The following is a 14,578-nucleotide window of genomic DNA, read 5'->3' as shown; positions in this document are numbered from 1 at the left end:
ACTACAAGTAAGCCTAATACAGCGTGTAGACGTCATCTGACGAAGGCGCCGTGCGCCGAAACGCGTCATGACGTCACACGCTTACTGACCCAGCCACGCCCACTCCCCAGCGAAACGGAGCGAAACGGAGCCCAGGACATCGGAATCCGCGCTACTGGCCACAGCGCGTCATCCTCCACCACTGAGGGAAGCGGCTGGCTGTCCGCTGACATGCGATTTTAACTCCTATGTTTGTGAGTAGAACTTTTATGTGTCAATAAAATACCCTGAAAACGTTTAATATCTGCACAGAGTTTATATGTTCTCCCGTGTCTGTGTGGGTTTCCTCTGGGCACTCCAGTTTTCTCAGACATCCCCAAAAACATAAGTTAATTGGCTTCCCCCTAAATTGGATTACGATACCTACACTACACGATACATACATAGACATAAGACTATGGTAGGGATTAGATTGTGAGCTCCTCTGAGGGACAGTTAAATGATGAGACAATATACTCTGTACAGCGCTGGGGAAGATGTTGGCGCTTTATAAATATTAAATCATTATAATAGCAGACATGTGAAGGAAGAACTAGTCGAGGTGCTCCAATATTGGGCAACACCTATCAGATGCCTACAGACTTGGTTGTAAAAATTGCATGACGCTGTCTGACCAATGAGAGAAGGTGGGAGAGAATGTCCCTGCATTATTAAAAAAAAAAAAAAAAGTGCATTTTTTTTTTAATTAGACAGCATTTTAGGGGTAGGGGTGTAACAACAATGCAGGGGGCTCCATTACAAAATCATCATAAGGTCCCTTAGGATCCAAACTCCTCCCCTCCGATCCTCTCAAGCACACACTTTACTCAAAGTAGCAAAGGAAGCAGAGTAATATTTACCTGGTCCAGCCCTGCGGGTCTCCTCCATGCATCACAGCCACACATTCTCTGCTGCCATTCGCCAGTCCTGATCACGTGACTCTGCATGAGGGTGGAGAGAGGGAGGAGGATCAGACTTCCACAGCCCCTGGGTCCTCCCCGCCAGAGCCATGGGGGCTATTGTTACACCCCTGATTACTGAATATGGTCAGCATACTGAATGTGGTCAGCAGTGCACTGCAATGCAGGTACCTTGTTTTTTTGTAAACCGCAATTCTACCTGCCACACAGAGAAACACTATTGTGTGCTGAGGGTCTTAGAGTGTGCAAGTGCATAGGATTCTATAACCCTTTTGGGTAAATTCTGAAGGTCCATTTTAATACTACAATTATTTCAACAAATGTTTTGTTTCTGTTGACAGAGAACATGAATGGTTCAAGCAAGACCTGCCCAGCTATTTGTTCCCAGAAGACCCTAATTACGATGTCAACGTCATCGATGACGAGGCTGTGAAGGAGGTGTGCGAGAAGTTTGAATGCACAGAGTCCGAGGTGATGAACAGTTTGTACAGCGGTGACCCCCAGGACCAGCTGGCTGTGGCCTACCATCTCATCATAGACAACCGCCGGATAATGAACCAGGCCAGTGAGTTCTACCTGGCCTCCAGCCCACCCACTGGCTCCTTCATGGATGACATGCACATCCCTCCAGGCGTAAAGCCCCACCCAGAACGCATGCCGCCTCTGGTGGCGGACAGTCCCAAGGCTCGCTGCTCTTTGGATGCTCTGAACACAACCAGACCAAAACCCCTTGCTGTGAAGAAAGCCAAGTGGCATCTGGGAATCCGCAGCCAGAGCAAACCGTATGATATCATGGCAGAGGTGTACCGGGCTATGAAGCAACTGGACTTTGAATGGAAGGTGAGAATGAAAATATCTGAATGATCAACATTTTTACCTAAATGGATCCGGAAGTTAGAGGGATATGGAGGTGGTGCATTTCACTGCTACTCCAGTTCAAATTTGCCTTGTCCAGAAGCCTTCGAAAGGCTCCAGAAGCACTCGTGTCCCCAAGTCTTTCCAAAGATGCATGGCTCCATTGCGTATGCGCAGTACGAAGTGGCCTGTCTTCATAAACCTGCAAGTGCTTCTGAGCGTTTTTTAGGATTTCCAAAAGGTGTATTCGACTAAGGTTTTAAACAGATTTGGGGTTGGGGTTACTTTTGCATTTGTTGCCAAATGGGAATGTTTTCCTTGACTTCTGGCTCTCTGTAACTCTAAAGTGAGAAATTTTGAATCAGTGAGGACAGAGAAAAACAGTAAAAACTTTGGGAATGTTCATCTACTTTTCCACACTACTAAACATAGCTGGAATTACTAGTGTAAGCCAGTGCAGATAATGGTCATCGCTGAGCACAGTGGGGTTGATTTGCAAAGTTTACTTATTTTTAACCTTAGCTGTAAAGGTGCCCGTACATCAAACGATGTATGGGCAGATCGACCAATAAACAGCTCTCTCTCTGATCGAACCCGTCTCCTGCAGAGACGGAGCCAGCGGCGGACACCAACACGTAAAGTATTTATGCACGGGCACTGGGGGGGGGGGCAACTTTTACACTAGTAGCTTGTCCTGATAGCGCACGTCATTATCGCCGTGCACCCGATTGTGCATGTCAGCCTTACATCTTGCAGCATATCCAATCAATAAATGCAACCAATTTCGACCCGAAACCTACTTCTTATTTGTAAAGGTTTACATGTATTTTACATTTTAAGATTTTCGCAACAGAGGTCCTTTAAAGGGGTTATTTGGGCTAGTTTAAAAATAAAAAACTGACACTTACCTGGGCTTCTACCGGCCCCCTGCAGATAACATGTCCCTCGACGTCACTGAAGAATCTTCTGTTCCCCGCCGCCGGTCATCGTACACTTTTTTGTCTGACTAAATGAATGCAACTGCACCTGCACAGCCAAGGCCGCACGCGTCCTCGCTCACGTCTCTTAAAGCTTCCTGCGCAGATGCAGTACGAAGTTTTGTGGTACTGCGCCTGCACAGGAAGCACCTGGAGACGTGAGCGAGGATGCGCACGGCCATGCAGGTGCAGTTGCATTCATTGGTGAGGAACAGAAGATTCTTCAGTGATGTTGAGGGACATGTTATCTGCAATGGGCCGGTAGAAGCCCCAGGTAAGTGTCAGTTTTTTAATTTTTAAACTAGCCCATGGAACCCCTTCAAAGTTACAGGCATACTTTAAAAATGTAAAGTTAAAATTCATCTTGGCAAGGGCCTAAACACAAGACCCAGCCCACACCGCAGAGGTCATTCAGTATCCTGAGTCAGCGAAGCAGAAACCCAGCTAGTGCTGGTGGAGCTCACACATCGGTTTCTTCTGCAGGAAGGCCATCAGTCATGCTTTCATCAACGTTTATTTTTCCATCCATTATGAATTAAAATGTTGTGTCCTTCAAAACGCAGGTGTGGGCTGTGAAATGTCCTTACACCTCCTACACAAAGCTAAAGAATGATGGTAAGATCAGGCAAGAAATGTACTGAGGGAAGAGATTTTGCAATGGAGGGGATTACTAATAGGATCTAGTGCTGACTTTTATGATATAATTATATCTTTTAACTATCGGCACAGGCTGTGCAGGAGACCTGGGTTCGAATCTCAGGTTTTCCTAATTAAGTAAGCCCGCACCTATTTCAGTAAGGAGTTTCTTGGGCTTGACTTCCTAACACTGCTACTGCCTACTGAGTGCGCTCTAGTGGCTGCCTTACAAGCACTTTGAGTCCGACAGGAGAAAAACGCTATACAAATACTGGAATTATTATTATTTTTATTATGGCTAAAGTTGCTATGCTTATAAAAAGCCGCTACCAGCGTACTGATCTGACGTTGCTTAAAGGGAACCAGAGAGGAAGGAAAATAAAAAAATAGGAAAAGCTTTTATACATACCTGGGGCTTCCTCCAGCCCCATAAGCCTGGTTCGCTCCCACGCCGCCATCCTCCGCTTCCTCTATCGCCGGTACCGGGTCCCATCACTTCCGGCGGACGCGACCAATTTTCCGCATCACAGGGGCTCCCTCCATATCCTTACGCATGCGTCTGCGTAGTATGGAGCCGCACGTGTAAGGATACAAAGGGAGCCCCTGTGAAACGGTAAATTGGCCGCGTGCTTACATTGACTGGCCGAAACTACGGGACCCGGCACCGGCGGATAGAGGCAGCGGAGGATGGCGGCTTGGGAGCGATCCAGGCTTATGGGGCTGGAGGAAGCCCCAGGTATGTATAAAATATTTTCCCCCAACATCTCTGGTTCTCTTTAACTCCAGTTGAATGCATGTTCAAGACAAGACACAGAACATTTATATCACACTTTTTCTATTGGTGGACTTAACGCACCAGAGCTGCAGCCACTAGGACACGCTCTATGGGCAGTAGCAGTGTTAGTGGGTTTGCGCAAGGTCTCCTACTGAATAGGTGCTGGCTTACTGAACAAGAAGAGCCAAGATTGGAACCCCGGTCTCCTGTGTCAGAGGCAGAGCCCTTAACCAGTACGCTATCCAGCCACTGCAGGTCCAAGTATGATTTGTAAATATTTCTATTTCCCTTTCCAGGTAGTGAACCCGTATCATTTGCGGGTTCGAAGGAAGAACCCGGTGACTGGGAATTATGTGAAGATGAGTCTCCAGCTCTACCAGGTGGACAATCGCAGTTACCTTCTGGACTTTAAAAGCATTGATGGTACGTCAAAGTTTCCCTGTACTCTTCTACAAAGGCACTCGCTACTTATCTTTCACATATATCGGAAGTATTGTACACAGATATTCTTATGCTGTCAGGAGTCACTGATGAATTAAAAAGGATTACCCCTTAATGGGCTCCCTCAAGTGCCTGTCTCTGCCCTTCTTTGTGCACTAGCATCTTCATGCATCCTACTGCTGAGACAGACACATGTCCACCATATCTCAAAGCACTTCACCCTGGAGCTCTGTACATTTCTAGCAGTCCTGACAACCTTCCTGTAATTGCCTTGAAGCAGTCAACCTACCCCTCTCCATGCTTGTAGTTACTATAGAAAGAAGTGCTGAGATGCCAGTTCCCCCAGCTTGACTTTACATAACGCTACTGCTGATTGGAGAATTCTAAAGAGAAGGGGTCCCTTTCCTATTTTTGAAAAAGCATTGAAAAGCATTAAAGGACAACTATCAATAGCCAAGTGTTCTAAAATTACAATGTACTAAAAATGTCTAAGTAGCTATGTAAGCATCTTCCTACTTTTCAGGTTAAATTTCAGAGCCAAAAGCTGTACTTTATTGTGTGTAGGTTTTAGCTGCATTGGGAAGTTTCAGAAGGGCTCATTCCCACTTATGTGTCCATCAAGACGCACCATACACAGTGTCTGAAATGCAGCTAACATGAAAGTCTTCAGACTTTCATGCTACCATTCACACTACAGTGTGTATTCCCGTAGGCTGCATTATAATATGGCTGGCAACATCCTGGAGCACGACGCACACATTTTCAAATTTTTTCAAGATAGTTGTCCTTTAAGAAGAGCCATAGTTTGGAGATATTGAGGGTGATTCAGGAAACGTATCTCCTTCCCCATCTCTCCCCATTCATATAAAACTAGTCTACCTAAGCCCATTGCACACATGCGTAGTACAAAAAAAACACGGACGGACACACAGGGAAAGTGGATGACGCAGGGACAGTTAGATTTTACTGTATAGGATAACTTGTTTCTTTTCAACGAAAAAAAAACCCAAAGTAAGTTACTCGTGGTAACCTTCAGTATTAGTTTTCTTGTCTTAAGAACTTTTTTGATGCTTGAAAGCTTTTATGATAATAATGATAATGATTATAATTCATGAGGCATGTTTTGTGCATTAACCCCAATGAGTGGCATGTTGGTCAATCTGAAATCTCCATTTCTTCCCTTTATTCCCAGATGAAATGATGGAGCACAAATCAGGTTCCTCCAGCATCCAGCGGTCCTGCTCGGCAGCCGGATTGCAGCGACAAAGGCTGAGCATCGACTCCACCGCCTCTGATGGGCATTCCCAGCCCGGCTCCCTCTACAGCTCCTTCTCTGGCTCCTTTTCCTTGGTCAGCCCTCGGATAGGTAGCCACACCATGGATTTCTTTGAAATGTGTGCCAGCCTAATTACAACATTAGCTCGCTGATGAGTAACTAGATTCCTCACTGGATGATCTATACAGGTCTCTTTCATATTCCTACTGGGGCAGATCACAACCCTATTCCTGTCTGATGTCAGACTATAGCATATTTGTGATACACTTGGAGGAGAAGGCAAAAGGTGGAGGTATATCAGGCAAGATTGCACAAGAATCCAGTCCTATTATAGCTTAGGTCAAATAATAATGCAGCAGAGGTGTACATACTTTTGTGTTTCCTGCATTTTAACCCATTAGCAGCTTCATAGGAATTATCTTGTTTGAGATAAGTTCACTGCTTTAGACCTCAGACGGCAGAACTCATTGTGCTGTAAATTCTTGGAATGCTTTGATGTCTCTCTACTAGCAGAGGATATAGAAACTGAAAGCAAATGTCCTCCATTATTGTCTCACACTGCCCCTAGTGACAAGTGGCCATAAGTACACACTACATCAGTACTAATTAATAGCAAGGACATGTAACAAATTAGAAATAAATAAAATGTGCTAATATAAATTAACATGGAGCACATGCAAGCCTCTAAATAAATGGAATTGGCTGCTAAAGGGTTAAGTGCTCTGCATCTGAGTTTAATTGGCTATAGATATGGTGAGAGAAGTAAAGGCACCAATCAGAAGACACTTAGCAGGTTTTATTTTGGGGCGGTACTGTGTGTGAAGGAGGTTCATGACTGAAGCTCCTCCTCCGTTATATGAACACCATTTATAAATCTCCCCCAATGCTTGTAATAGTTATTAGTCAAATTATGGAGGGAAGTAACTGAGAATGAAATAGGATAGCACGGAATACTGTAAAATGAAATGGAATACATTAGAGTACAGTGTTAGAATGGAATGTAGTGGACTGGCCTGAAATTGAATCAAATAGATGGAGGATGGGATGTAATAGAGTGGTGTGAGTTTGAATAGAGCAGGTGTTTGGTGTTTGATGGTCCTTAGGCTTTATGAATTTGGAGCAGAGATAACAGGACTGCAACTAAACACTAATATTGTGTGATCATCCCCAACAGTTGTACCCTAAAGGTGGCCATACAAGTTACAATCAAATAGATCAATTTCTGATTTTTAGAAAAGAAACGATTGGATGTGTTGGAAAAATCTGGTAAAGGAATGAAATAATTGAAATTTGTGTAAAAAAAAAAGATTGTAAATGCCAAAAAAGTTGGTCTGAATTTTCCAACATGTCGTCCAATTTAAAAAAAATCAAGAAAGACAGGAAATTAAATGTTTCGGTACAAATGATTGTTTTAATTTAATTGGGGTAAAATTTAATTGAAAAAATGTAACACGTGTGGCCAACTTTAGACCATGATATGGGCATTAGACAGACTATAGTCAGGATTAGAGTATGACCTCCTCTGAATGACAGTTGGTGACATGGCTATGTACTCTGTAAAGTGCTGTCTAAGATAATAATAATTAATAGTCAATGTAAATTATCTTCCACCTATCCTTCTCCATCTAAATACTCATGTAAGCCCAGAACCCTCAGTTCCTGTTCCCAGGTGGCCTAGCTATGAAAGAGACCTGGCTGTAGAGCACCTGTGATGATGTATATGTAGCGTTAGTTGTATCATAGAAGCTGTATTACTGATCTCAGGCAATGTGTGCAGTGCTGCATAGTGCACTAGTACACCACAAACCCAGGAGAGCTGCTGCTTCCTCTAGTGAGCTGTATCATATTGTACAATGTGTTCCTCTCCTATCCGTGTGTGTGTGCTACTTTATTTTTAGGAGAACTACGTGTGCTGATTATATTAAACAGCTAATTTATTCTTAGAACTGGAGATAGCAGTTTATTTATTTTTGGGTATTTTTCGAGAGTTTTATGAAGAACGGCACCTTTTTATTTTATATGTGTAATCACAATTGAATTTCTCTGCCGCAGATTCGTCTGTCAGCGAGGCCATTATTATTGAGTGCGATAAAGGGGAGCCCCGGGCAGAGAATAAGGCTGTGAATTTGAACTGCTGTATTTAATTATTTTTTTAAGCATATCCCGTATATTTACCTATTAAAATTTGTATTCGATTTTAATGCAAAATATGAAATCGGGTTCATGGTAGGAGTGGCTGACAGATAAATAGGAAAGACAGAAATCTGTAGTGAGTGATGCCTTCCTTAAAGGACAACCGATGTGACATGATGAGATAGACACTTTCCTATCAGTAAATGGCTTCTGAGAGCAGGAAAGAGATAAAAAGGGTCAATAATCCATAGATTTGAGCTCTGGCATACTTCAATGAAGGTGTCATTGAGCAGAGACAATGAAACAGTCAAAACTACATTTAAATATAAAATAAAACTGTGGGATATCTAAAAAAAAAAAGTCATTTTTAGGAGATGGAGGGTAGACACAATTGTTTTTCTCATTAGTTTCTTTTCACCTCGGATGTCCTTTTAATTGCCCATGAGGAGCCATGCTGATTGACACGTGATCACTTTAATCACATCAGTGGCATAACTACAATTCATGGGGCCCCCCAATCTTTACACCCCTTCCCTTGCTGCCCCCCCCCCCCCCCCCCTTCCCTTTGTGCCCTCACAGCCTGGGAGCCCATCTCACAAGGGTCATAGAACAAGTGTGGCCATCATGATCTTCACACCCATAACAAGTGTAGCCACAAGAACACCTGATGTGAAGTGTAGTCCTCTGTATCGGAGGAAGGGAAGGTTAGTAGTTGGGGCCCCCACAGCTCTGGGCCCCCTGCAGGTGCTGATCTCCTCTAGTTACGCCTCAGGATCACATGGTCACTGAATCTTAATTTCCACATCTTTTAATTACCTGTCAAGTACCTAAAAAAATAATCTATATCATGTTGACATCTTGGTATGGAAAACCTATAGAATAATCAGTTCATGCTGCAATTCAAAATATTTACATATTTTTGGTTAAAAAGAATTCAGACATTTTATAAGGGCCTGGGAGGGGCACAGACTAAATTAGGAAAGTAAGTACAAGTACTAAAGCACATTATCGAAGAGTGTCAGTTATCCAGTAGAGAGTGGAATTGGCCAAGACAGAACAACATACACTGTACATGCTATCAGGTCACCAAGAATGAGTGCCACAGGATTGCTTACTGGAGAACCTGTGTGGTCTGTTCCAGCACTGCCCTGCATGTCTTGCATCACTTCCCATATATACGTTTATCCACGATCTCTTCATTTCACAGGTGTCCGCTTACATCTCAAAGCCCTGATCACACCTCTTTCCCTGCCTGCCTTCAGCTAGTTCCACCCACTAATGCTAATGCTAGTGTTAGTCTATGGGAGCACTGAACAGCTAAAAGCAGCAGAAAAGCTGTGGTCTACATTGGGGCGATTCTTCAGCGATTTGCTGACCGCCAGCGATCAGCAATGCGCCGCTACAATGTATCCCTATGGTTACATTCACACTGCAGCGGTTGCGATTTTAAGCAATCACAAACGCGCTGCATGCAGTGTTTTGGGGGCGATTGCTCTGTGATTCCCATTCTGTTGCATGGGAATCAAAAGCACAAATGGCGCTGAATTGCAAGAGTGCGATCGCGGGCAAAGCACCAAGTCTGAACCAGCCCTAAGATGACAGGGATGTAGGTGGGGAGAAGGGTATAGATACACTGCAGCATGGAAAACAAGAGCAGAGGAAGGAAAGACATACAGGGCAGTGCTGAACTAGTCTAAATAAAGTTTGTTTTGTGGGTGCGTGCACATTTTTGGGGGTTTAAAAAAATAACTTGACCATCGTTATATTTATTTGTTCCTCTCTACTTTTATATCACACATATTTAAACAGCACAATTCGGAGAGCAGGCAAGTAATCTGAGGAATTGAAACTTTTTATTAGGTATAAAACACAATATTAAGCCTTCTCAGCATCGAGTCCATTAAAACTACAGAGTTTCTCCTTTCATGATGCCTAGTGACAGGTGCACTTTATAGTATCACATGACTTATTCCTGCCTCCTGTATGGTGGCTCCCACAATCGCACATTATTGGTGCTTTCTGCACAAACATGAATGGCCTATTATAAAAGTGTTTTTATTTTGTGAACAGATTTTAAATGATTATTGATGGAAATTTGCAGTATATTGTTAGAACTCTCGCTTAAAGAGGACCGGTCTACTCTGCAACAAGACATGGGGCGGCTCTCAGAATAGCCAGCTGAATCATAATTGCCTGTAATAAAACAGGGAATTTGGGATGAGGCAGATCAAGAAGGTCTAATGGCTTATACACACCATGCAGTTTTCCCATCACATTGACAAATTGAACGATAATTTCCAGCATGTCCGATCTGATCGAAAAAGAGATCAATTCTGAGATCAGTACTGCACTGACAGGAAAATTGCATGGTGTGTATAAGGCATAAGATGAGTTATACACGTACTTTTATTCAATCATTATCTACAGCTTATAAATTACTCTTGTGTTACCGCATAGACCAGTCCTCTTTAGAGTTTTGCTTGTTTTGAAAAACCCTGACCCCAGACTGCCTAATTTTCTGTTGTTTGTAATAATTCTAATCTGAGTTTCTGTAGAAAACAAAACAAACCTTATTGGTCTGTTTGCATTGTAATTTTGCTCTGTTCATAGCTTTCAGTGTATTTCAGTACACAGAGAGAGAGAGACAGCAATTAACGTAAATAAATAAAAAATATACAGTACATACCTGGAGCTTTCTCCAGCCCCGTTCAGGCTCAGTGGTCCTTCGCTGTCCTCCAACTCCTGGATTCTCCGCAATGTGACCTGGCAGTTAGGGGGAATTCCGCATGCACGGCTCAGCTGCGCGCACACCCCCTATCATGCTCCCGTCACTGGGAGCACTCTGCGCCTGCGCAGGTACTACTGAGCGGTTGCAGAATGTTCCCGACGACGGGAACGCGTGTGGTTGACCTGCGCCAGCGCCAATTGGCCGAACTACTGGGCCAGATTGCAGAGAATCCAGGAAGCAGAGGCGGACGGAGAGAGACCACTGAGCCTGAGCGGGGCAGGAGAAAGCCACAGGTATGTATATTTTATCATTTATTTTAGATCTCAGGTACACTTTAAGTTCAGCCTGATATGGTCCCATATATATGGGTTTGCAGGAATGCTGGAAGGACACAGAGGCTGGGCATTGTATACAGAATGTGCCTCTGTGTACTAATAGGATTTGTCAAACTCACCTTGGGTTCACTTTAACACATGAAGATCAAGTCCAGAGGTTCAGCCGACCCGGATGAATTAATTAATAAATATTACACGTAGTCGCTAAGGACTCATTTCCATGCCTGCTGTGTGGGCAACACAGGTAGCCGCGACCCAGGGCACTGCATTGCTCTGCGGGGTTACCTGTTGCGGTTGTGATCCCTAGCCGGTAAACAATGCCTCACATACACAAATCTACAGTGTGCACTTGCCTCCGCTGCCTTATATTCTTTTGTAACCTTTCAAATGTGATTGTTAAAATAATGTGTTTCGCTGTGTCTCAAATAACTGTGGCATGAATAGCGAGGCTCAAGATTTAGAGACCACCTGCGCTGAGAAATATGTAGGCTGTTATTACTGAGATGGCACTTTTTTTGCCTACAATAATTTGCACTGGGCTTATATTTGGAAGTTAATAATAGCTTGATTAATAGGCCCTATGCAAAGTTTGGGTTCAGCTGCATTTATTCCACTTCCCTTACGTCTGGTACACATCACGCAATTTCCCGTCAGATAGAGGGGTCAAAAGGATTATTTCTGTCAGGTCCAATCTGATTTCCGATCATTTTTCCGATTGATTTTACGATCACTTCTATACAAAATCGATCAGGCTGTAGACGCACTATGAGCACCTTCTGAGAGCTTTTCTGACCATTTGAGCTTTCTGAGCAATTTTTTTTTTAAAAATTCTCTTATTGACTTGCATTAAAATCGCGGTAAAATTGGCATGTCCGCAATTTTTGGGAAAAATAGACATCACGGCGAATCTACCACAATCTTAATCCAATTCAATGTGAAGGGTTCTTAAAAAATGCGCAGAAAGCCAAATGGTCAGAAAAGCGCTCAGAAAACGCTCATAGTGTGTCTACAGCAGGGAACACATGCGTTATTCCCATAGCACATAGTGGAAAACGCATGCGATTCTGCTAAGTGTGTTCCCTGCCTGGGGCCTGGAACTCACTACAAAACGCTATCGCTAATCTCAATCGCTAGTGTTTTGTATGAGCGGGTTGTAAGCGATTTCATGAGCGTTTTCGGTACGGATTTGAAAAATGTAAGCAATTTGCCAGCGGTTGTGTATCGATTAGCATTTTTAATTCTGATTGGTCCTTTCAATTAATTTTAATTTTGTTACAGTGTACAGTAATGTAAAAACGCTAGCAAACTCGCTCTGTGTAGGTTTTGACGAACGATTATGCCAGCGTTTATATACTTTACATTGCAGAAAAGCTAATCCCTAATGCTCAAAAATGCTGTATGTCCTGCATTTGCTATTTTAGTAATCGCAACCGCTCCAGTGGAGTTTGGCCCATCCATTAACATTAGCTGAGCCTTTAGGGCCCGTTCTCACCTGAGCGGGAATCGCGCGATTGCCGCTCACGGCAAACCGCTAGCGGTTCTGCAAGAACCGCTACACTATGTAGCGAGTGGCAGTGTTCTCACTGCCGCGGTTGCGGTTAGCGATAACCGCAACCGCGCTGCATTACTATTATTTAGTATTTATATAGCGCCGACATATTACGCAGCGCTGTACAGTGTATATATATATCTTGTCACTAACTGTCCCTCAAAGGAGCTCACAATCTAATCCCTACCTTTGCCATATGTCTATATTATGTAGTGTAAGTATTGTAGTCTAGGGCCAATTTTAGGCGGAGCCAATTAACTTATCCGTATGTTTTTGTGGAATGTGGGAGGAAACCGGAGTGCACGGAGGAAACCCACACAGACACGGAGAGAACATACAAACTCTTTGCAGATAGTGCCCTGGCTGGGATTCGAACCAGGGACCCAGCGCTGCAAGGCGAGAGAGCTAACCACTACGCCACCGTGCATGCAGCGGTTTGCCAGCGACGAGCGTTCCGCGATTAGCGATCGTGATTAGCGTGCATGCATAGCACGCTAATCGCGATCGTTCCAAAACCGCCGCAGTGTCCAGTGATTTTTCCTCGCTAATCGCGGGAAAATCACTCCCGCAAAACGCCGTCGGCAATCGCCGGCGTTCTGCGATTTTAAGTGTGAACGGGCCCTTAGGGAAATCGCTAGCGGTTTGAATCGCTCCCTAAACGCTCACAAAATCTCTCTAGTGGGCTCCAGCCCTTAGTGTGGGCTGAACTGGAACTTTCCATGGGGCTAATCAGATTTCTTGATTAATTGACAGCTTAAAAATCTAGTTGTCAGTTAACTCATCTTTAGTCCTATGCGAAGAAAAAATACATAGCTGTATATGAAAAATAAAAAATTGAAAGTCAAACAAATATCTAGTGTTTCATTCAGTTTCTCTGCACCAATCAAAAACTGAAATATGAGTTTATAGCGTATTGTCCCTTTCAATAACTGTTCTTGAATTTTTGAAGGATTTGTGCTTTTTGTCTCAGTACTGTGTTGACGTCACACATCACCGGTCCTGTTTATATTGCTTCTGTTTCTTACACTCGACAATCTTCTAACAAACCTCACATCAAAGCTCTATGTAATAATAAGCAACAAAATTTCTATATATCCAAGTGAGATCCTGCAGCGCCCCCAGCGGTTGAGAGTGGAACTTACAAGTGCCAACATGCTGTGGATTGCCAGGAAATGCTGGATGTTGTAGTCCGGCTGCAGGCAGAGCATTGTCAGTTAACCCAATATAGATAAAAAGAACCTTAACCCTTTGTAAATGAGGTCTCCCTAGACTGCTATGTGCAATATGGTATAGTCGTGGGTGATGTAATATTGATTTGTAGATTTTGTACACTATGTAGAATATCAGTGATGCAATATAAAGCGATTTTAGCACAGCAAATACAGCTATTGTGTTTTATCTGAAGTATTTGCTCATCATTAAACTTTGGAAGTGTTTAAAGAGATTCTGTCTGGCATTTTATTATTGATACTGATTTATTGTTATCATTCACACATTACATGAATCCACAGGCTACATGCCAGCATGGAGCAGCCTGATGCAGAAACCACTGGGAGCCCTGGTGGTGGGTGGGCCTTGAAGGCAAGGGGGAACCTTAGCTGGGGCCTTCCGAATATGCAACATTATCATTGGAAGTGTTTCTCCCCAAACGCTTGGCTCGCCATAATTGATATCTGTATAGATAACCCCCCATACATAACACCCGTTACTCTTCCATTAACCACTTGAGCTTTGGGATGCAGCTCCTACGTCCAAAAATGCATGTTGAATGTAGGAGCTACGTCCATGAAAAACCCGTCGCCGTGGCTGATCGCACGTTCACCTGTGGGGGTACTCGGCGCTGCTTGTGAGCCCGGAGATCAATGAATGAGAACGCAGTTCCCATTCATTGATCTAAGTCCCCGTATCAATGGATGCCGGCATCAATGAAATCCC

At 43.6% G+C, this 14,578-nt stretch overlaps 1 protein-coding gene across 1 annotated transcript in view; it reads left to right on the top strand.

Annotated features, from left to right (window-relative positions):
* PRKAA2 (protein kinase AMP-activated catalytic subunit alpha 2) overlaps positions 1–14,079 on the top strand; it is a 48,008-nt gene extending 33,929 nt beyond the window's left edge. Inside the window, exons 7-9 of the mRNA XM_068239416.1 lie at positions 1,280–1,778; positions 4,478–4,604; positions 5,815–14,079. Coding sequence (XP_068095517.1) covers positions 1,280–1,778; positions 4,478–4,604; positions 5,815–6,050 — 862 coding nt within the window. The 3' untranslated portion in view covers positions 6,051–14,079. The remainder of the gene's footprint in view (positions 1–1,279; positions 1,779–4,477; positions 4,605–5,814) is intronic.
* The last annotated feature ends 499 nt before the right edge of the window (positions 14,080–14,578 follow it).

This window comes from Hyperolius riggenbachi, chromosome 6 (assembly GCF_040937935.1).
Source record: "Hyperolius riggenbachi isolate aHypRig1 chromosome 6, aHypRig1.pri, whole genome shotgun sequence".
Lineage (NCBI taxonomy): Eukaryota > Metazoa > Chordata > Amphibia > Anura > Hyperoliidae > Hyperolius > Hyperolius riggenbachi.
Note: the sequence above shows the minus strand (reverse complement) of the source record. Positions and strands in the feature narration are given on the sequence as shown.